The sequence below is a fragment of the Gracilinanus agilis genome, chromosome 2, assembly GCF_016433145.1.
Source record: "Gracilinanus agilis isolate LMUSP501 chromosome 2, AgileGrace, whole genome shotgun sequence".
Taxonomy (NCBI): Eukaryota; Metazoa; Chordata; class Mammalia; order Didelphimorphia; family Didelphidae; genus Gracilinanus; species Gracilinanus agilis.
In genome coordinates this window covers 707,769,115-707,793,288 of record NC_058131.1, presented here as the reverse complement: position 1 = coordinate 707,793,288, position 24,174 = coordinate 707,769,115, and the positions used below count along the sequence as shown (strand labels likewise).

At 39.9% G+C, this 24,174-nt stretch overlaps 1 protein-coding gene across 1 annotated transcript in view; it reads right to left on the bottom strand.

The window, feature by feature from the left end:
* Window positions 1–7,526: 7,526 nt before the first annotated feature.
* TMEM26 (transmembrane protein 26) overlaps window positions 7,527–24,174 on the bottom strand; it is a 52,483-nt gene continuing 35,835 nt past the window's right edge. The window contains exons 3-5 of the mRNA XM_044660324.1: window positions 18,526–18,560; window positions 15,127–15,203; window positions 7,527–7,939 (exon numbers count right to left, since the gene is read on the bottom strand). Coding sequence (XP_044516259.1) covers window positions 7,527–7,939; window positions 15,127–15,203; window positions 18,526–18,560 — 525 coding nt within the window. The remainder of the gene's footprint in view (window positions 7,940–15,126; window positions 15,204–18,525; window positions 18,561–24,174) is intronic.

Genomic DNA, 24,174 nt, shown 5'->3' with positions numbered 1-24,174 from the left:
AATATTTTATGTAAAGTATTTAATGCATGTAGTAAACTATAGAGATCAACTGGAGAAAGTTATACAAATATTTCTAAATGGGTGGACAACACTTTGAAAAGAAAAAGCTAATTTTAAGGCAATTTGACTTGAGAATAGGTTTGTTGGTCTTATCTTTTTTTAAAGCATTCCAGAAAGAAAATAAATCCAGGCATGACAAAGATCCATGAAATTCCAGCCTGTATTGGTTCACTATTCAAATATTCATAGGGTATTTTCTTAGGGCCCTTGTAATGCAGAAGAAATCTGGCCAAAACAAAAATTATAAACCTCCCGTAGTAGTCTGATTTTAACCTTAGGTTTGATGGCTCTGATATGGCTTGAAGTATTCTGAATGTGAACTACAGCAGCCACAAATGAAAAACAGAGGGGGTGAAATGTGGTTGAATGAGGACTATCAGTGGGTTGCAAGCATTTTTAAGCCCCTAGTGCCAAGGAGCACTATACTATTTGCAGTTGGAGAATGTAGCTTCGAATTCAGCCTTCGCCACCTTCAACCTGTGTAACGTTGGATGAAGCATGGCATCTCTGGGGTCTCAGTTTACTCATCTATAAAAAGAGATCGAACTAGTTAACCTCTAAATTCCTTTCCAACTTTTATTATGTGCTTGCTGTGTGTCAGATCAGTACCTCCAGGTCTGGCCCCATGACCCCTCATTTCCTGATGACTCAAACTTTCAGTTCAAATTTCCGACTGCTATCTCTCTTCCACAGGCTGAATGTTGCATCCATTAAGAGAAGAAACATTAAATTCTCCTGATTTTAGTTAGAGGAGACAGAGGGGAAAAAATGAGACAGACAGACAGAGACAGAGACAGACAGAGACAGAATGAGAATATGAATCTGGCTGTTCTGCATTCAAATTGTATCTCAAACATTTACTGGATGGATGACCCCTCGTTGTGCCTCAGTTTTCTCATCTCTAAAATTAGATGATTGGACTTAGTGACCTCTAAGGTTCTGTGTTCTCTAAATTTATGACCCTTTAAGTCAATGATTTCTTTGTTACAATCCCATACAGGAGTTAATAATAATAATGGAGGAGGAGGAAGAGGGGGAGGAAGAAGAAAAAGAAAGAAGAAAAAAGAAGAAAGAAGATGAAGATGATGAAGAAGAAGAAGAAAACAAAGAAGGAGGACGAGGAGGAGGGGAAGTAAGTTTTTAAAAAATATTTCCAGAGTTGGACCCAAATATGAACTAGTGTTAGAATTTAACTTTAAAAGTGACATGGTGGCTATGGAAGGAGAGGAGGAGGAGGGGAGGGAAAAATATGAATCATGTAACCATGGAAAAATAGTCTTAATTAAGTTTTAAAAAGTGACATGGGAATCCCTTCAAGACACTTACCCACAAGGATGCTCTCGGTGCTTAGGAAAGAACAGTATCCCAAGAAATATTTCAACTTTGAATTCTATCCCATATAGCCATATACTTGAGCTAATAGCACAGAGTAGTGGAACAAGCTCTAGGATTTTGTAAATCTTTGGTTCATGTCATGGCTCCAACAAATAGCAACTGTGTGACCCAAGCAAGTTGCTTTCCCTCTCTAAGCCTCAGTGTCCTTCTATGTAAAACAAGAATAATAATATTTGCATAGCCTACCTTGGAGAGTCAAGGAGAGGATCAAATGAGCAAATGTAAATCGCTTTACAGCTGTAAAGCTCTCCATAAATGTCAGCTGTTAATTTTTACAGACCTTCCACCAGCCAGCAGTTAATCACAACACTGAGCTGATGGGTAAACCCCAAATCCAAAGAAGACTTGATGCATAAAACTCCATTATGTAGGATGATCCTAAAGTTATAGGCCAATAAAAATCACTGCTGTGTTTATTCTTCAACTGGCACAGTTGAAATAAAAACAAACTGAAAATTCAAAATGGGTTGAAACCTGCCTGTCTGCTTTTTGGTCTTGATGTGGGATTTCATCCAGGTGGTATGTCGCTTACCTAGGACGGATCAGCAACTTGCATGGCACTTCTTGTCCCAGAGAATTGCTCGGAGGCATTGAGAAGTTAAATTACAGTGCAGTGTAGAGGAAAACCATCAGGCTTGAAGTCCTAGGACCTGAATTGAAATCCCAGCTCTGCTATTGAATACCTGTGCGATTCCTGAGTTAGTCACTTGAATCCTGTGGACCTCAGTTGCCTCATCTGTAAAATGAAGGGATTAGGCTAGATGACTTCTAAGGTCCTTCCACTCTTCAGAGAATGAATGACTTACTCATGATCTCAGAGCTCATGTGAGTCAGAGGCAAACTTTATCCTAGTTGTTCTCAGTCTCCCTTTGTATTCACGGTGTCCCACTGCTTCTTCTGTTCATCTCATGGTCTGTCAACATGGAAATGCATTTACAAGAAGAGAGAATTCCACATCACTTTTTTAAGGGCAAAACAAAAACTGGCATTTCAATTATATTTTAAATGTCAGCAAAAATGCTTTATTTAAAATTTATAAATTCAAAATTTATAAAAAAAATACTTTACAAACATTCACATCCTGGACTTTGACATCGCTCATTACCATGGGAGCTAAGAATTACTGGCATCTTTGTTTTATAGGTCAGGAAATCGAGGCTTAGAGAAGAAAGGGGACATTTATTGGCACATAGCTGGTAGGCATCCAAGGCAGGATCTGAACTCAGGTCTTCTTAATTCCAAAACCTAAGCACTATCTACTGAGCTATCCAGCCCTTCTAAGTGTGTTTATATCTGATGAATGATGCTTGTCACTTCCCCACTATACCTACTTCCTTTCCCAAAGAAAAACATAACCATTGTAGGTATAACTGACTTATCCAAATGTCCCCGATCATATTTAGATTTTCTCAGAGGACAATAACCATATTTATGTGATATTTTAGGTAACACTTTGTATTTGTGTGTGGACATTAATTAACCCAAAGCCTGGCAAATAGGAAGAACTTAATAAATACTTCTTGATTAATTTATTTACCTCGGTAAACTGTAAACTGTAGGAATTGTTTGAGTTTCGTCCTTATATCCCCAACCCATATCACAGCATATACTAAGGGCTAAATAAATGCTTTTTGGTTAAGTGATTACAAAGTACTTCATGTCAATTATCTCCTCTGTGCTTCATAGCAATCTTGAGAGGTAGATGCTATTGTTAATCCCCCGTCCCCTTTTCTTTTTAAAAGATGATGAACTAAGGTTTAGGGAGGTTGGTAGTATTATTAGTGACCATATAGTGCTCTAAATTTTATTTTGTTTTTCATACGACCCTTATCTTCCATGTTAGAATCAATACTGTGTATTGGTTCCAAGGCAGAAGAGCAGTAAAGCAATGGGGGTTAAGTGACTTGTACGGAGTCACACAGCTGGGAAGTGTCTAAGGTCATATTTGAACCCAGGACCTCCCATCTCTAGGAATGGCTCTCAATCCACTGAGCTACCCAGTTGCCAGGTGCTTTAAGATTTTAGGAAAGGTTTTACATATCTCATCTTTCACAACAACCCTGTGGGATCATATTCTCATTCTGTAGATAAGAAAGCTAAGGTTAGGGGGTTAAATAATTCACTCCTAGTCGTAGAGCTAATTAGGGAGGATTTGAATTCAGGTCTTTCTGACAACAAATCCAGTGTCCTATCCACTATGCTAGTGATGGCAAACCTTTGAGAGATCAAATGCCCAAACTGCACTCTCATGCTACATGTGAACCTCCTCCTTATCCCAGAGAGGGGACAGAGAAAGGGCTCCCATTGGGATGCTGGGCAGAGGGGCAGGTGATGTGAAAAAATGTCCTCAGGTGTGGTGGAGGGGGGGAAGGCATGTGTGCCATAGTTTCACCAACACGACACTATACCGTACTACTTCCTTGAACTTTCTATACCGAGTTTTCACCACTATTCATTACCAGATTGATGCTGGCCACCATCACAATAACCGGCAACAACAATAACAAAAAATTATGATAGCGATTGACAAAGATGAGAATGACATCAGCAAAGCCCTTTCAGAATTTGTAAAATGTTTCACCCACTTAATCTCATTCACTCTCCTTGTGCCTCCTCCAGAACTCCAGACAAGCTGGCATCCTGGGCGACACCCCTTTCCTCCCCAGCCCCAGCCTTTCCAATCCCTCCAGAAGAGGCTGATGATCAAATGCCTTACTTAAGCTCTAAAAACCCATTCAGAAAGCCCTGCCAAGTCTCCGATTGGGATCCATCTGAAATATGCTTACGCCAGTCATACCCTTCTTCATACTGAATCTATTTTTGGAGATTTGATGCTTGTTTTCCTGGAAGAAAATATTTAAATGTGAAAATAACGCCAGGAGCAAATCCACAATAACACCCAGCTTACAAGAGATGGAGGAAAATATGCAACACGGAACCCGGCTGCACAGAGGCATTTTTAGAAAAAGAGCTACTCTCTGCCCTTCAGTGATTAGCTAGTCATTGTAAATGCCTTGCTCTTTGAAGCTGACGGTTTCCTTATATTCGTATAAATATTATATTCCCACTCTTAAAATTATTATGGAAGATTATAAATGCATCCATTAGTTTCATGTGTAATTATATCCTCATGTTTAAATAAGAAAATAAAAAGAGAGAGAGAGAGAGAGAGAGAGAGAGAGAGAGAGAGAGAGAGAGAGAGAGAGAGAGAGAGAGAGAAACAGGGAAACATATGCCTGACAGCAAATAAGGACTAGGGATGGAATTAAGTTAATTAGATATGGATTTCTTCACTGGAGAGCAGAGCAGGTCTACCGAACTCTTCCTATAACATCTCCACGTGTTGTGATGTGGAGAGGAGATTACGAGATAAAGTCTTCTGGCCTCCCTCTTATTGGGTCCCACCCAATTCAAGGCCACACTATGGCTTATTTCCAATGGCCATCTCAATCCTTCATTAAAAAAAAATACAACACACTGTGGATTTTGAGCAGAAGTGTTTCGGAGGCATAATATGGTATGAAAATATTAATAGGAATCGAGATTTAAATCTGGGAGAGGTTCCAGACTTGTCTTACAGAAGGGGAAACTAAGGCTTAGAGAAGTGGAGCCACTTGAAGAAGGTCACTCAAGGAGCAAGTAATAGAGCCAGGAAAGGGATAATAGATTTAGAATCTCATGACCTGAGTCTGAATTTCTGCTCTGGTCTTTAATATTGTAATTTGGGGTAGTTATTATATCTCTCTTGGCCTTACTTTCTCTTTGTGTCAAATGAAGATGACTCCTAGCCTCCACTCCAGCTCTATCTGCAATACTGGAACCCTTTACCATCTAATATAAGAATCCTTACGATATACATAAACTGCTTTGCTTGAATACTTTCAGGAACAGACAGCTCACGACCCCATAAAGCAACCCACTCTGGTTTGGGGCACTTATAGTGGTTTGGAAGTTAATTCTCAAACTGAACTAACATCTACATCTGTTGTTATTTCCTGCCACTGAGAGAACGCAACATATGAAAAAAAAATATATGTATATATATATTGATTACTGGAAAAGACTCCAAAGTCAGCCATGCTAAAAGGCAGACAAGTTTTTGAAAGAAATAAGGCAGATGTTTCTATGTAAGAGAATGGAAGGCTCATTTCTGGGGGGAAAGAAATGAATCTGAGGCCCTTCTTCCATATGGCTCTGACTGGCTTTTCCTAAATTTCTGAATGCTGGTTGGAATACGGGCTGCCCCCACCAGGGAAAAAGGCACTTGTAAATGGTGGTTCAGAAGGAACCTCAACATTATTTTCTCTTGGACACAAGAATACAAGATACTGTAGGTATGTGAATGTTTATGTATGAATATGTAGCCTATGTAGAATGTGAAATCCTAAGTCAGCTAGGTAGTGCAGTGGATTTGGAGTCAAGGAGACCCGAGTTCGAATCTTGTCCCAGAAGCCTGAGCATCTAGGTGATTCTGGGCAAGTCAGGCAAATCTTTACCTCAGTTTCCTCATCTATAAAAGAAGGATAATAATAGCACCTGTCTCACAGATTGTCGCGAGGATCAGATAAGATAATACATTAAAACACTATATAAAGGCTAGCAATAAAATTCAACATTCCTTGTCTCAGCACATTTTATGCTGATTCGTCTAATGGCTCAGGTTGATATGGTCCAGCAAGGCTCTAGACATGATCTTGGCTCTGAAGGCTTCGGTCTGAATCCAGGCTCTGATGGTTTATAGCTTGGAATCTTGGGCATTTCATGTCTCTTGGCTTTTATTTCCTCCTTTCTAAAAATGTACAGCCTGGGCTTGATGACCTCAATGCCCCCTAGAATGCCCCTTCAGTGCCTCAGTTTCTTAATCTGTCTGAGAGGGCCAGGCTAAATGAGCCCTTGTAAACCAACTGCAATCTATGATTAGGAGACTTAGTGTGGGTGCACTTCCAAGAGCACAGAGATCAGAAATAGCCACTTTGCCTCCTAGAAGGCAGTATTTCTGAAGCTTAAACTGATGTTTCCATCCAACCTATACAAGATGAGCTGAGCAAGGTTGTTTTGCAACAATATCATTGATACCTTCTAACCAAACGCTACCACGAAACTGGGACAATTCTCTCTAATAATGCCATCTGGTCAATCATCCATTCCTGATATTTTTGCCATGGAATGGTGGCCCCCATAACATTGTTTCACCTATCAGGAAATTTGTAGAAACAATAAACAGTTTGGGGCAGAATGGGCGGAGGCAGGTAAAGGAAGGAGCTTCCACTGAATCGCATCCAAGTAGCATAATATTTCTTGAGAGTCTAGATACCCCTGTGAAGGAATCTACAGGCCCCAAAACAAGATTTTTGTTCTCTGAGATGATCTGTGCAGCGATGAATGGGCAGGGGGTCTTCTTAGCATCCTGCCCGCAATGAGGTAATTTTTATGACATTTTTTCTTTCTTTCAACTTTTCTGCATTCACTGAATGTAACCTTTTATGTCACAAAGATATAGCTGGAAATGGAAAAGGAATCTTTGTCTGTTGATAGAGACAATGTTCGAGGCACTTTTTTTTAAGGAGACCTTTTTGATATTTTATCCTTTTGGGCAGTATTTTCCAAGGACGTATAACCGAAATCCCCGATGACTTCTTATATTGTCCACGTGCATCCAGAGCTCTTGGATCTCCAAACTAGTGCATCCTGACTTGATCAGATAAGTTAGAATGACAGCAATTGGCCAAAAAGTCTTCATTCATTGCAGTCATATATATATATATATTTGGTGATTCTCCAGGATCTTGTCTTTTTTTTCCCTAATCTTTAAGCCAAGTTCTGTGATAAGATGAGGGAAAAAAAGGATCAAGTCAGAATGACTTATATTAAGATGCTGTAAAAAGACTCTGAAATAAAAAAAAAGGTATAACTTTATAAAAGTTTAAATTGTAGTAGAATATAAACTCCTTGCGGTCAGGGATTATTTCATTTCATTCTTTGTGTCCGCAGTGCCTGGCACACAGGAAGCCCTTAAACAATCCTTGGTGAGATGCTGAACTAGCTTGCCTTTGGGAAGACAACCTGTGAATTCAGCAACCCTTGGCTGCCCCTGGAGAGTCCTCTAAAGGAATAGCTGTTTCCTCTGTGGTCTCACTCTCTCCAATCCTGGGTGAGAGCCCACTTTCCTTAGGCTGACTTGGAAAGTTGTCGTCTCCTTTCAATCTACAAGGCTTCTCCCTCAAGGAAGCCTGAACGTCCAAAACGAGCACAATTAAGCGGTAAAGCTGCAACGCGACAACGAGGAAGTTCTTCCCAGCGAAGAATACCAACATCTGGTTGATCACTTTGAAGTAGGTCATGAGGAGGAGACGGACGATGAGGAAAGGCCCATCCTGGATGAAGAGGCTGATTCCAATGTTCCACAAGTCAGCGCTATACTGGCAGAGGAACAAACTGGTGAAGCCCTTAGATGTCACGGATGAGGGGCAGACAAAATGCTGTACTGTAAACACAAGAGAGGTCCATTAGGATACCATCTGGGAACACAGACAATGAATAAACTATAAGCTGCTGAGGGAAAGAGACTTTCACATTCACATTTGTGTCTCTGAAGACCAGTATTCAGTCAGATGCGCTTCATTATCCTCTCCCACAAAGGCTCCAGATACCGCTACTGCGGCTTTAAAGACAAAAGGAATTTTGTGTAAAGGGTGTTTGCAGTAACTTTTAACTGTCTTACTATGAAATATTTTTGTCTATGGAGTCAGGCACAATGTGTGAAGGTTAATTGTGATATCTGAGAAACTACGGGGAATCTGTGGGAAAGATCAAAAGGTGAGCGAAGAGATGAAAAGTTGAATGGATTGGTTTCTTCTTTTTCTTAGCATCTTCCAAGGTGTGTATTCCACACATGTAAGAATGGCTCTGGGAAATGATGTTAACGATGGTCCGTACTTTTGGCAGATAGGATGCCTATGATTTCAACCTTGATCTAGTATATAGGAGGTGATTATTAGGGGCCAATGATTCAAAACAACCAGATCATTCACTCAAAAAATGATACTCGAGTTAATGTTTAATTCAGATCCAAAAACTAGTAAAATTCATAGAAAACATTTTTCTAATGCACGTCCACTTCAGCGCATTACAAGAATTAGCCGGGTAATAATACCCAGATGTTCATTTTGTGTGGAACACCTTGGAATACGAGAGAGAAACAAAAGACATCACTGTGACCCTACTCCCAGGGATTTTTTCAGTCTGACTCTACACAAATACCGGGTATAAAGCAAAAATGAAACCCCCACCCACACAAGGAGGTTACCATCTATAGGAAATAAGCTGAGGGCGTGAGTATAGAGAGCCTCTGATGAAGACTTAGGGATCACCCCTTGTGTATCGATCCTAGAAATGGGAAGTCAGTCAATGATGAAAAGGGTGACTGGAGTTGAAAGATGAGGATCACTTGATCAGTGTCAAAGATGCTGGTGGTAAAGTGTCACAAAAGAGAAGGTGAGGGGGCAGCTGGGTGGCTCAGTGGATGAAGATCCAGGCCTAGAGACATGAGGTCCTGGGTTCAAATCCGGCCTCAGACGCTTCCCAGCTGTGTGACCCTGGGCAGGTCACTTGACCCCCATTGTCTACCCTTACCACTCTTCCACCTATAAGTCAATGCACAGAAGTTAAGGGTTTAAAAAATTAAAAAAAAAAAAAAAGAGAGAGAAGGTGAACTCTTTGGTGAAGGAGAGCCCTTAAATAGCCTCCTATGCTGAAAAGTTCCATCTACTTATCTCTAGGGAACAGTTTTAGTAGAGTGATGAAGACAAAAGTAATATTTCAAAGAGCCACAGAATAAATGGAAAAGAAATAGGATGGGAATTCCAGGTTTCTCACTGGAGTTCTCTAAGCAGAGATTGAGCTCCTTGCATATGCTATAGAAGGGAATATTTTCCAGAGTAAAGCTAAATGGCTTCTGAGCACATTTCATCATTGATCTAGAAATGAAGAGAATCTCAGGGGCCATCTATTCCAACCCTCTTAATTTATAGATATGGTAATTGAGGACCAGAGGAGTTACATGATTTATTTATGATCAATTAGGGAGCAAGTGACAGAACTTTGATTTGAACTTGATCCTCTTTCCACTGGACCATAACCCTTCCAACTCTAACTTTCTAGGATTCTGTGAAGCGATGACTTCTGTAAAAAGGAATTCTTTATTCCTTTTTTAATTTAACAGGGGACCTGGTGATGTGTAGGGATTAACCAGCCCACTGTGACAAGAAGAATAAACCATAGAGACAGGAAGGAGGACAATAGAGACAGGAAACGAGGTAGAAAAGGGTAGAAAAGGGGTGCCAGCTTGAGTTGAGGGCTGTCAGTTGCTGACAGTTAGGGGGGTCAGTTGCTGACAGGTGGGTCTGTCAGTTGCAGGGAAGTTGGCTGCTGGGCATGATTTGGTCATTGGGGGTTGGTTCCTGGTGGTGTGGGTTGGTGATTATTGGTGGTTAGCATTTAGTTGCTGGAATATAAAGGCAGGCCTGAGCTTACTAAGGCTGAGTTAAAGGCTTTAGCCTTTAGGGGGCTTTTTGCATTTTGGGTTTTGGGATTTTAGTTTGGGCTGTTAGGTTTTTTTCCTTTCCTTGAACTTTTTGGAAGGTGGTTGGTCTTTGTTGACAGACCTAATTGGAGTTGGATTGAACACTGATTGGGTTCAAACTTTGTGGAGTGTTTGTTAAAATAGATAGATATAGGGGCAGCTGGGTAACTCAGTGGAGTGAGAGCCAGGCCTAGAGATGGGAGGTCCTAGGTTCAAATCCTGCCTCAGACACTTCCCAGCTGTGTGACCTTGGGCAAGTCACTTGACCCCCATTGCCCACCCTTACCAATCTTCCACCTATGAGACAATACACCAAAGTACAAGGGTTTAAAAATATATAGATAGATAGATAGATATAGGCAGTTTTAGATAGTAATTATAGGCAGTTATAGATAATTATAGGATAACTAGTATAGACATTAGAAAATTTCTTTCTCTACCTCTTTCCTATATTTCCCTCCTTTACTATATTTATTTTACTATATTTTTTTACAATTTCTATTTTAATTAAACTAAATTGTTAATTGTTAAAAGCTGCTAGAAGTTTTCTTTTCTCTGGCTTAATGGGATAATATCAATTTACAAGTGTACCATATTCTCATTAAAACTCAAGTTATTAAAAAGCTGCTCTATTATTTTGTCAAAACCCTTATTTTAACCCTTACATTTCCAATTCATTCAAGAAGTCTAGCCAAGGCAGTACAATGATGCGTAATAACTTTGTACCAGTATATAATGCATCAGCCATCATTATTATTATAATCATTCCCACAAGGGCTTGGAAAGGAGAAAATCAGCAAATGCTAATTAACACAGTGCCAGTGACCTAATGTAAGTATAATGGGCACATGGAGAGCCAGAAGGACTGAGAGCCTAGAGCTAATTACAGAATGTTAAATCAAGAGCCTCTGACACAACTCTAAGGTTAAAAATTTTTTAAAGGGAAGAAGCTAGGTTCAAGCCCTTGGCCAAGCCTAGCCCTTTCGTTGCATTCTACCCAAGCCATGGAAGATACTCAGCATTATTCAGTTGAAATATAATAAGATCAGGAAGAAGAGTTATTTCTTCAGGCTTCAATGGAGAGGAGATCTAGTATCATGGGGAAAAAACAAAACAAAACAAAAAACAATGACCTTAGCTTCAGGGAAGAATGGACTAGTCTAGTTCCTTCATCTTCTTGGGCCTTCCTCAGTTTTGCCTATTTGTAAAATAGAGGTGGGTAATACCCACAGTGCCTACCTTCTGGGGTAAGAGGGGGTACTACAAACCAGGCATGAGAGAAGCTCTATATGTGTTAGTGAATACTTCAAAAGTTCTGCTAAATAGGTTTGTGCTCCAGGAATGGCCTGAAAGAAGATAGTCTTAAAAAGCAACTGTCTGCTCAGAGTAAATATGTTTTTCTAATGTGAACAAAAAAAAAAAAAAAACAACCTCTTCATGTTGAAGCACAATGGTTGTTTTTATTGCTTTGTCCTCCTTTCTTGTTGTGTTTCACAGTTTAAAGGAAAGATGGGATATAATTACCACATAAAAGGCGATTTCATCAACAGCTGAAACTTTTTGTTTTAATTTCTCGAATGTAAATTGAATTCAGGGTCAAGGATAGAAAATAATCCCTTTCCTAAGAATCGTGGCTCCCATTTGGGCCTCCTGAACAAAGCAAATAACTCCTCCTAATGAAGTCTGCAAAGAATCTCTAGTGGCTTTGAGCTGTGCCAAAAGAATATGCCCTTTGCTGGAAGGACAATAGCAACTGACTCAGAAGTCCCATCGCGCTCCATGCCTCCCACAGCTGCATGACATTATCACCCCTGAAAGTTTATAGAATCTCCTTCTGAAAGAAAAGAAAAGATTTTCTCAGTGAACTTCCAGACCACAAGATGTGGCAAGCAGTGCCCATGGGCAGCCCAGCTGGGGCCTGGCATTGGCCCTTCCTAGGCACTAGTTGGGCAACGGTCACCCGTGAGACATCTGGGGACGATGGCCCTGACATCTAAAGCAGGAGCACCTCGACTTTGATAAGCACACATCTAGTGGCCCATGAGTTGGGGACATGCCATTGCCTGGTTCGCTTTTATTTTCTTGTTCCTGGCACAAACTTGGTGCCAATTTAGGGCATGAAGGGTGTCATCAGAGGGAATAATGACCTGAAAAGAAGTGATGGGTCTCTCAAAATAGCAAGAGTGGGACAACTGATGGACAGCCCAAGAGGTTCCCTGGGATCCATGAAGTCTTTATCATAATCCTCCAGCATTCCTTAACCACTTAGTGGGCCAGGGATTCTGTTTAAGTGTTAGAGATACAACAAAAGGAAAGATTTCATGATTTCTGCCCTGGAGGAGCTTGGGAGGAGACAACATGCAAACCACAAGATCTATACAGTGTTAGTGGAGAAGCGAACAAAACACTTCTTGCAGAAGGTTAGATTTGAACTCAGGCTTGAAAAAAAGTCAGGGAAGCCAGAAGACAGAGATAGGAAAGAGGGTTCCAGCCTAGAAGACAGCAGGTGAAAAGGTAAACATTAGGGACGTGTAGGGTTGTGTGTGACGGCCCAAGGAAGCAAACAGGGATGTGAAGAATAGAGATTCAAAAGGGAGGAGGGGCCAAGGTTGTGAAAGGCTGTAAAAGCTAACAAAGAATTTTCTGTTTGGTTGTGGAGAAGCCTCACTGATCAGATGACAGTTCCAATCAAGTATCAAAGGATCCTTCATTGAGTTTCAACAGAAGTAGGACTATCTCCTCATTCATTCTTTAAGTGTGTGTATCTGTATAATTATGTGGGTTTTTTCTTTCTTTTCCAGGGGGCCTTTCTTGGACCTCCAGGCTGCTAGTGCATCTCCTCTAAAATAGGCTTGAATCTACTCTGCATTTTATTTGTATGTTCTGATTTTTTATATTGTTATTCCTGTTAGAATATAAACTCCTTGCAGGCAGGGATTGCTTTTGCCTTTTCTCTGTAAATCTGGAAACTCGCAGTTTCTGGAACGTAAGAAACACTTACTAAATGTTTCTTGATTGACTGATTTGAGCAAATGGGGGCAAGTATGAGAAGCAGCCCATGGGAACTTTGGGAACTAGGCTGGTTTTTCATTCAAGGATGGGAATCATAGGATTTTCTGAAGAGTTGGAAGGGACCACAGAGATTAACTAGTCCAATCCCATGCAGAAGGAATCCCCACTATGACATGTGACAATGGGCTGGCATCAAGCCTCTGACCAAAAACCTTCAATGACTCTTAAATCTCTCTTCCCCAGATAGCATTTGTTGTTCAGTCACTTTATTTGCCTCTGACTTGGAGTTTTTTTTGGCAAAGATAATGGTTTGCCATTTCTTTCTCCACTTCATTTTACAGATGAGGAAACTGAGGCAAACAAGGTCAAGTGACTGACCCAGAGTCACACAGCTAGTACATGTCTGAGGTTAGATTGAACTCATGAAGATGAGTTTTCAGACTCTATATTTAGCACTCTATCCACTATGCCGCCTAGCTGTCCACCCCTTCTATATAGTGTTCTTACTCATAATTACCAGCATGTTCTGTGTGCGTGCATGTGTGTGTGTGTGTGTGTGTGTGTGTGTGTGTGTGTGCAGGTGTAGGTCAACAGTTGGTCCTAGAGACATAAGCTCTGTTGTCTCCAGTCTAAAATAAAAGGGAAATTTGAGTGATGGAGAAAATGGAGTGGATGAGGGAAAGAAAATAGGTCAAATAGAGGCTGGGGCAGACATCAGCACAGTGAAGCCTAGCATAGGTCCTAAGAGTCCACCACGGTGGGTTAGAGGAGCCCCGGACATTTAGGGCCAGCCCTGGGTTAACAGTGTGGGATAGTGGAAGTGGTTTGGGGATCAGAAGAACCAGGTCCAAATCTCGACCCCATCTCCATCTTCTCCAATACATTCCCTTTCAATGTCCTCATTTACAAAATGTGGGAGTGGAACTAGATTATCAATCAGGTTTTTCATGGTTCATTATCTATGAAGTAAGTGGGGAAACTTAGATAACTTCTGGCTCAAGGTTAGCAGTTTGGATCCATTCTAAAACAGATCCAGTGGAGTCCCTGAGGTCTATTACAAAAGAGACACCAGAGTTCTTGGTAGGCATTTGGGATTATCTTCATCTCTCTGCAAGTCAAACTTGTGAACAGCCTGGGCTTTTCAAGTATTCCTAGACTGTGTACTTATCCAGGATCCTTCCTGGCCACATTAAATCCTTACCCACTTCACCCCTTGAAATCATTTAAAATCAACACCCAGACACTTAAATCAGTTACTGCCAATTTCCAAAGGATCAATGCTTGGGTCCTGATAATGGCTGTTTGACCAGCTCTAGTAAACATCTCCAGGATATCAACAACAGTAATGAGTGAATGAGAAATGCCATGCGGCACTTGGGGTTGTTGGGACTTTGGCTTCTCTGGGCTTCTGGCCAATTTAATTAAAAAGAGATATTAAGTGCCTACTGTGTGCAAGGCATTATTCCAATGACTAGAGACACAAAGGCAAAGCACAGCCCCTGCCTACTTTCTGTTTGAAAATGTAAGATTAAAAATAATATCCAATAACTCCAAGTATTATATTTTATAAGATTTATTAATAATCACTTGAAGTAAAAGAAATGAAAGAACAACAGCAAAACCCTGAGTAAAGAAAAGTTTTCCCAGCTGTGTTTGTGGGAAAAGAGAGAGAGGGGCGGGGTCACACACAAACTTTATCTCCAAAATGTAAGGACGCAACATGAGAACAAAAGTGGGATGCTGGGATTTTGAGTCCTGGCGAGCAGATTCTAATTATACAAAAAGAAAGAAAATGCATCCATTTACAAACTGTTTACAAAGCTAAGCAAACAATTTTAGGAAGAGAAATTTAGGAAATTAGAGTATTTAGGAAATACTCTAGGAAGAGAGTATTTCCTAATGGAATTTGACGAAAGACTATGAGAAAGAAGGGATAACTGAGCTGGGCTTTGAACAAAGCTTGGAAATTAGGAGGGAAGGTTGGAATAAAGAAGGAAGGCAAGCTAGGCAAGTGGTCCATTCAGGCAAAGACATAGAGGCAGGAGGTACGTCATCGAGATGGCAAGGAAAACACTAACCTGCGAGGTCAAGTGGAAACTGTAGCATGCTCCAGGTCCAAATGGTAAGAATTGCATAAACAAGTGCAGGATTATTTCTGGGAGAAACACAACATTTGATAATGTTAATGAAAACATGGCAGCATCCTTGCAGAAACAGACATTTTTCCTCACCCAGACACGGCTTCCTGAGTTTTCTTTGCAAGGGTAGGGAGAGGTCTGCACATTTAGAGCTTATAAGACATATGTACAAATACAATGATGATATATATACATCAGAAAGATGAAATGATGGCCTTCCACCTCACTGCTTCAAGGTTTCAGTTCAAGTCAATTGATCATGTTTAGCCAGGGGATTTCCTCTCTCCGGATCTCTCTTCCCTCCCCTATACCAGAGTTTTTGCAGAGGAAAATCATGCCCAATGGATGGACTTGTTTTATATGTATGCATAAATAATAGCTCCCTTTTCTATAGTGCTTTAAGATTTTCAAAATGTGCAGGAAATGACAAAGCAGGAGGATTCTGGAAAAATCTGGAAAAACATACACGAACTGATGCAAAGTGAAGTGAGCAGAACCAGAAGAACATGGTACACAGTGAAAGCAATATTTTTTGGCGAACAACTGTGGATGACCTAGTTATTTTCAGCAATGCAGCAATCTAAGACAATCCCTGAGATTCATGTTGAAAAATACCATCTGCCTTCTGAGAAAGAACTGAAGGAGTCTGAATGCAGCCTGAAACATACTATATTTCATTTTCTACTTCTTTTTTTGCATTTTTGTTTGAAATCTCTTCCCCAAAACTTCTAATATGGAAATATCTTTTACATGATAACACACGTAAAATCTATATCAGATTGTTACCATCTCAGCAGGAAGGGAGTGGTGGAAGGGAGGAAGAAAGGGAGACTGGAAAGGAAGGAGAGAATTTGGAACTCAAAACTTTTAAAAAACAAACATTAAACATTGTTTATGGGCAGCTGGGTAGCTCAGTGGAGTGAGAGTCAGGCCTAGAGACAGGAGGTCCTAGGTTCAAAGCCAGCCTCAGCCACTTCCCAGCTATGTGACCCTGGGCAGGTCACTTGACCCCCATTGCCCACCCTTACCAATCTTCCACCTATGAGACAATACACCGAAGTACAAGGGTTTAAAAAAAAAAACACATTGTTTATATACGTAATAGGGGAAAATAAAATGTCCCAAAAATATGTATAAGAAAAAAAGATTTGCACAGTGTTTTACAGATCTTTATCTTACAAAAGCTCTGTGTTCAATTTTGTTCTTTTCTCCACTCTACAAATGAGGAAATTGAGGCATGGATATACTGTGTGACTTTCAACTCCTTAACAAGGATCAGATCATTAATATAGTCATATTTATGTTGTAATGTTAATTCTATTAACAACTTTTAGTATACTTTAAAATGTTTCATTACTTATATAATAAATTCAACACATAACTTTCAAAGCTGTCCTCTTATTTGTATTTCTCTCTGAAAATCCTTTGCTCCCTTCTGAGCATTAAAAATACTTAATGGCTCTCCTTTCTTTCTTTCTTTCTTTCTTTCTTTCTTTCTTTCTTTCTTTCTTTCTTTCTTTCTTTTCTCTTTGACAATACTAACATAGCTCCCTTCTTCCCTCCCTTATTTAAAAAATGATATTCATAATCTTAGTTAGAAATAAGTAAAACAATTTTTAAGATTTATATATTTTCTATTTCCTCAAAGTGAACAAACATTCTAGAAGGTTCAACATCAGGAATATGAACTAGAGAAGTCGGGAACAGAAATCCTTACCTTCTGTCTTAGTAATAACTCTCAGGGAGAACAGCAAGAGGTAGGTAAACAGGACGTGACTTGCCCAGGGTCACATAGTTAGGACAAAGAGTCTCTCTCTTAATTTAGTTAGCCCAACACCACATGAGCTTTCGGGATTACTTCACAGGAGCACTGTGGGGATCGAATGAAATAATATATGTAAAGTGCTGGGTAAACATGGGCTAATAGGGTAAGGGTCCTAGTCCAATGTGTATTGAACCAGACTCCTCACTGTAATAATTATTATCAAGGCTTTGTTGGGAGACCTCTAGTAAGAGAGACTCCCATCCCCTACTTCCTCCCAGGGCAGTCCCTTCTTTACTTCAGAGATGCTCTAATGCTCCCTAAGAAAGTTTTCCTCTCAGCAAGACAAAAATTCGCCTTTAGGCAACCTACAGCCATTCCTCCTAGCTCTACCCTTTGGCGTTGGAGGGAGTCGGAGTTGGAGTTTACCATGTTCTCAAAAGCATCGAAAACCTCCATCGTTTCCTAGTGCATTTGGTCATCTGCCTTGCAAGCCACTTAAGAACTTTAAACAAACAGGACACTCCTAAAGATAATCCCAGCCTATGTGCCAAGCTCAATTGCAGATGGAGGAGAAGCAGAGAAATCCTCGGGGGGATCCTATGAGAACATCCAAATAACCATTCTGCACTAAAATTGGTTTATTTCCAAGGGAGACTGGGCAGAGGAAAGGACCCAAGGATTTAGTGACCCCTTGTTTTGGGCCAGGTACTATGCCAAGTGCTGGAGACACAGAGAGAAGCCTTCAAGGAGCTTCCATTCTAATAGGGGAAGACAACACATAAAAAGTTGCTGAAAAGAGGTGGGGAGAATGAAGATACCTGGCCAGGGACATGTTTTGAAGTCCAGCAAAAAAAAAAAAATCAGGAATAAGGCTAGAAGGGGAAAGAAGGAAGGTCGTTCTGGTCTCCTCCACAAAATGGAGGATCCAGAGGAATTCCCCAATGAGTGCCTTGTGAAGGGATATACCAGAGTAAACAGGAAATAGAGACCAGAGGCTGTTCCAGGGCTGGGAAGTCCTCAGATGCAGAGGGATATCCTAGGACTAGCCAGCCACAGAAAGGGCGCGATTCTGCAGTCAAGGACAGAGCCAGAAGGGGGATAAAGGCAAGTGAAGGCACAAAAGAAGATGGCCAAAAAAACCCTGGAAAATCGGGGTTAGGATTAAGATAACTGAAGTGTGACAGAAGATGCTGAAGCCGCCACTATCTACCCTGACAGCTTTCTTGTAGATGTCAGTCAAAAGTCACTGAACATGGTGAAGTGATTTCAGCGTGGGAAAGTTCTCGGGAGGAAATTCTCTCTATCAATTCAGATTACGAAATAGCCGAATGACTTCTACTTTTAAAGGGTTGTCTGGGCCATGGAGAAGTTCAGAGTTATAGCCAAAGAACGTAGCCAGTAGAGAAAGGGGCTCCGTCTCGCCCGAGAGGAAATGACTAGTAAGCCATGTGGGAAAGGGCTGAATCAGCTGTCTCGGTTTGCCAGACCCCCGTCTAGGACGAGCAGAAGCCAAGATCAACTCCACATCAGAAGGCAGGATAGAAGGATGAGAAGACAACACCGTTAACAATTACTGACCCCTTCGAACAAACTTTAGGGCATGCTGTACCTACAGAAGGGATAGAATAATGGCTAGATGAGTGAAATGAGGATGAAGGAAAAACGTGGGTTCAAATCCTGCTTCCGTAATTATATATATATATATACATACATATATACACATATTTAATTATACATAATTAAATATTAACATATAATAATTTAATATAGTATGTACATCTATATCTCCATGGGAAATTCATTTAATCTTGTAGCCTGTTTTCCCAAACGAAGACTACTTGTTTCGATGCGATGCCAAGTATTCACATGACATTATATGAAATATTTAGCAAACTCCAAAGTTATACAGGGTACCCCAAAATTGCTTAAAACTGTCCTAAGACCTTTGGGACACCCTGTGTGTAGAGATGTTAGGCATTATTATTAGTGGGTTCTTTTTTCACTAAACACCTTTAGTCGAAGTCTTGATGACCATTTGTGGCAGTACAGGTGACTTAGATAACAAGAACTCACATGTATGTAATATTTTAAGGTTTCTAAAGCCCTTTACTTCTGTTATCTCATTTGTTTTTAGACTCAAAACAATCCTGTTAGCTGGGTATTCTTATTGTCCCCATTTTATAGATAAGCAAATTGAGGCTGAAAGAAATGGAATGATTTCCTCAGAATCATAAAACTGAAACATCCGAGGTAGGGATGTGAATGAATCAGGTCTTCCTGACGTGACAGCCAGGTGGTGCAGGGAATAGATTTCCAGGATTAAAATCATGAAGACTCATCTTGCTGAGTTCGAATCTGGCCTCAGACACTTCCTAGGTATGTGACCCTGTTTGGGCAAATAACTTATCCCTGTTTGCCTCGGTTTCCTCCTCTGTAAAATGAGACAGAGAAGGAAATGGCAAACCCCTCCCGGAACTCAGCCAAGAAAACCACAACTAGGTCATAAAGAGTTGGGCATGACTGAAAACACCATAACGTCTTCCTAACTTGAGACCCGACACTCTATCCACGAAGCCACCTGCTGACCTCCTCTGATGGAGGCGGCTGCTGAAGCCCCGTCAGATTCGGATAATCTCATTTGTAAAAGGTTTCAAGAAAACATGGAAAAAGATGATGGGCAAAATCTGCACCGACAATAGCAAAGAGCAGGCATGGAGATATCCTCATAAGGCTTAGCATGGAATCCAAGCAAGAACCATGAATCTAGAGATAAACTAAGAGGGTTAAAAAAAATAATACAGGATAGTGAGGAGGTACGATGGATAGAATGGCAAGTCTGGAGTAAGGGGGACCCTGAGTTCAAATCTGGCCACAGACACTTCCTAGCTGTATGGCCCTGAGCCAGTCACTTAACCCCAGTTGCCTAGTCTTTGCTGCTCTTCTGTGTTAGAAGAGATACTAAGACAGAAGGGAAGGGTTTAAAAAACAAACAAACAAATAAACAAAAACAATGGGACCCATCTGCTGGGTTTTAGAGAGATCTGTATTCGTTGTTTAGCCATGGGGATGCCATACATGGATTCAAATTATTTCAGTCTCCAAAGTTCTATTGGAGCAAAAAGAAAAGACTCTTAAGAAAATGAAATCAGGAAGATGTAGCAGACTGCGCCAAGTCAGCAAGAAGAGACCTAGGATGGTCATAGAAAGCAAAAGAAATTTGACAGATGATGTGACCAAGATGACAGAGTTTAGCGAATCTGAGAAAAGTAAAAATTCTTAAAAGAGGAGTTCTTCAAGCTTGAAAGACAGAGTCTTAGGACAACTAAAAAAAAAAAAGGAACAATTTACACAGCAAGCACCCAGAGTGATGGATCAGCCTGAAAATCAATAAGTAAATGAGGCAATTCTATGCCTGGAAGAAGAAGTTTAGGGAGGCTTCCTCAATATTTAATGCTTCAGAAAATAAAAGAGGATGCACCACACAGGGCCCACTGAGGCAGAGAGGTTTGAGCAGAATGGCCTGTAAGGATCCTGGGAGGCTGTTGCAGAGACTTTGAGCCAAAAAGGACTTCAGAGCTCATATAATCAATCCAACACACCCATTTAACCAGTTAGAAAATTGAATTTGTGAGAGATAAATGACTTGTTTCAAATCCCATAGAAAATAAAAAGAAGATCCAGGGTTTGAACTCAAGTCCTCTGACTCAAAATGTAGCCTTTTTCTTCCTTTTGCCACACGAAATCTTGTTGAGAATGATTTTTATTCTTATGTTCTGAAGCCTTTTCAGATTAGTCAATGTCATTATCATTTTCCTTCTTGCCCCACATCTACCAGCACCATCTCCACCAGATGCTCGTGCTCTCATGACCAGATTTTATCATTGGCATTTACAGTCCATACGAAGGCTTCATTCTGGAGGCACCTGAGACATGGCAGAATGGCCACTAAATGTGGCATTAGAAAAAACGTTCAAATTCTGGTTCTCCAGATTATCTGAGTGAACTTGGTTTAAGTCACTTCACCTCTCGTTGCATAGATTTAGAACTGGAAAAATTTCAGAAGCTATGGAGTCCAACCCCCTCATTTTATAGGAACATGAGGTCCATGGCAGTTAGGGGACTTACCCACAGTCACTCAGTTTGGATACCCAAATGTCTGAGGCAAGAGTCTTCTTAACTTTCAAGTCTAGTTCCCCATCCATCATGCTGTCTTTCAACCAGAAAATGAAGGGTGGCCCTTGATTATCTCTAAAATTCATTTTGGCTCTAAGTTCATGCATCTATGATCTTTGCTCCTATCTCATTCATTGGTTTGTGTTTGCCCTATTACTTCCATTTCGCCTCATAGACTATGTCTTTCAATTCCCCTATAACCCTCAGTTATGCTTATCTAGAATAAAACATAAAGGTTATTTGGTCTATGTCAATATGTCAGTAAATCTAGAATATCATCCATATTGGCATTCCCTCCAATGGCACGGACCACAGCTCACCTCTTCCTATCCAGTCTGCATGACACTCGTCCATGACCCCCCATAATGCAACCAGAGAGGATCTACTCACAAGGATCTTTCTTGTTTTCCCCTGACATTTGGAGGATAAAAAATGGATCAAATAAGATATTATTGGTAAAGTGCTTCACAGAGTTTAAAGCACAATATAAATGTTAGCTGCTATTATTGTTGTTATCATCGCATGGTCCATCCATTAGCTATCGCTCTGTCTTGCCATAGGATCAACCTGTTTTCCTTTCTGTATTTTTATATTATATAAGCCTTTTAATGCTTTTTGTGTGTGATCATATTGTCATTTCTAATGACACACAATAATATTCCATCACAACCAAATATCACAACTCTTTCAGCCATTCCCTCATTGATGGACTTCCCTTCAGTTTCCAGTTCCTCGCCACCACAAAAAGAGCTGCTATAAATATTTTGAAGCATATCATTTGTTTTCCTTTTTCCTTGATCACCTTAGGAAATAAATCTACTGGGTCAAACTGTATATACATTTTTATAATTCTATGAATAGAATTCCTGATTGCTCTCCAAAATGGTTAGTATCAGATTTATAAATTTATTTCCTTTCTTTTTAAACTGTACATTTCTTTGATGCTGTCCATTACCCAGCTATAATAGGCAATTTCTCATCTGGAATGCCCATGCATAGCCTGTTCATATACACCAATAACCAATCCATTGCCCTTTGGGTGAACCTTGATTTCATTCTTTCTGAGACTGACATATTTCAAGTTAAATACTAGGATTTAACAGATGGACCTTGATCTTGGGCAGAAGCTTGGAATCATTAACGGAAATCTAAATTTTACCAAATGAAGTGTAGGCAACTCTCCTCTTCCTAGGCAATTCTCAACTCAACACACTATCCATTCGGTGTCTGTCCAAGAAAAAAAAAATGCTGATTGATGTGTGATATGGATTTGTCATTTAACTATGCAGCATTACTTGGACAACAGATACTTCATCCACTTAGTTTTTCTTGTGTGCATGGTTTGGCTCAACATTTTTGAATGATTATAGCTCTCATTCAAAAGAGTTCCAAGGCTTGGCAGAATCAGCACATCTCACTCACAAATTGTGTCTAAATGACTTCATCAACTACATATAGCATAGGTTCTTGACTTTTTTTTGTCATGGATCCCTGGGTTAGTTTGTTGAAACTTTGTCAGGATGATTTTTCTATTGTATAGACTAAAATATATAAGACCACAAAGGAAACCAATTATGTTGAAACAGTTATCAAAATATTAAACAAATTCATGGACTCTAGCTTAAGAACTTCTGCTCTATAAAAAAAAATAATTCTCTTCCACTATGATTCTTCATTGGAACTCCTCATGACAGTGGTGACCTCCCTTGTCAAGCAAATATATCCCTGTTTGAGGACTTGCTAGATATTAATGACTAGAGGTTTGTTAAATAAATTATATCTGTTATGGCATCTTTCCAGAAATATTTAACTTTTAACATATGAATGAGGTTCGAAGGTAAGGAGGGTGCTTAGCTGGAGGAGAACTTTTAAGGTAAGAGTTTTGCTTTACAGACCAAAAATAAACACAGTGGAATCTTGTAATCAATTATGTAATGATAAAGGGGCCAATTATAACACTTAATTGTGAAAGTCTTGTTTGTTCACTTCTAATACACTCTGACTGGTTGTTCTTGATCTGCCTGGGGATTATTCTCATTAAAAATTTATAAAAATGGAAGATTAAACATACAGATCAGTAGTTATCAATGTTCTCTCCATAACCTCCATTTTTATTTTTGGTAATACTAAGGTCTGAGATTCTTTTCCCTCACAGCCCATGTCTCTCTCTCTGTCTCTCTCTGTCTGTTTCTATCTGTCTCTGTCTGTCTCTCTGTCTCTGTCTCTTTCACACACACACACACACACACACACACACACACACACACACACACACAAAATACTGAGAAGACATCTCTCAGTTTCCTCAAAATTGTGACATCCCTAGCATGGACCATATCTGTGTAAATTTCATCTAGCTTACTTCGATTTTGGTCATCTTTGTCTTCCCCATTGCCATTTCTACTTTCGCTTCAAGTTAAATTCCATTAGAATGTTAGCTTTTCTTAAGGGAAGGGTTTATGTTTTTGACTATTTTAAAAATACTTTGTGTATGTATCCCCAATGCAAACTATAGTGCCTGACAGAGTAAGTTGTATTTTTTTTAAAAGTTTGTTCCCTGATAGAATGACTCCAAAACTATGAGATCTTTATTTAAAAGATAAGGAAACTGAGGTCAAGAGAATGTAAATTACCTACCCAAGATCTCACAGATAATCAGTGTCAGAATAAGGACTGAAAAAAAAGGCTACTCAGGCCAATGTGTTTTTTTCCCCATTCACAATACTGTCTTACTTACATGTGATGAATCCAATGTTAATTAAATGGTTAACACTAATTTCATACTTTATTGGAAAGTATACTGGACATGGAATAAGAAGACCTATAGGTTCTTCAGACATTAATCATGTATGTAAACTTAAGCAAGTTGCTTGACCTCTCTGGGCCTAAAAAAGAAAGTTGAATTGACTCACAGGATTTTAGAGGGAAAAAAACGGACATTAGAGATATTCTAGACTAGGAGTTCTCAATTGTTTTTGTATCATTGACTCCTTGAGCCATCTAGTAAGGCCTTTGGACTCTTGCCAGTCATGTTCAAATGTATAAAATGA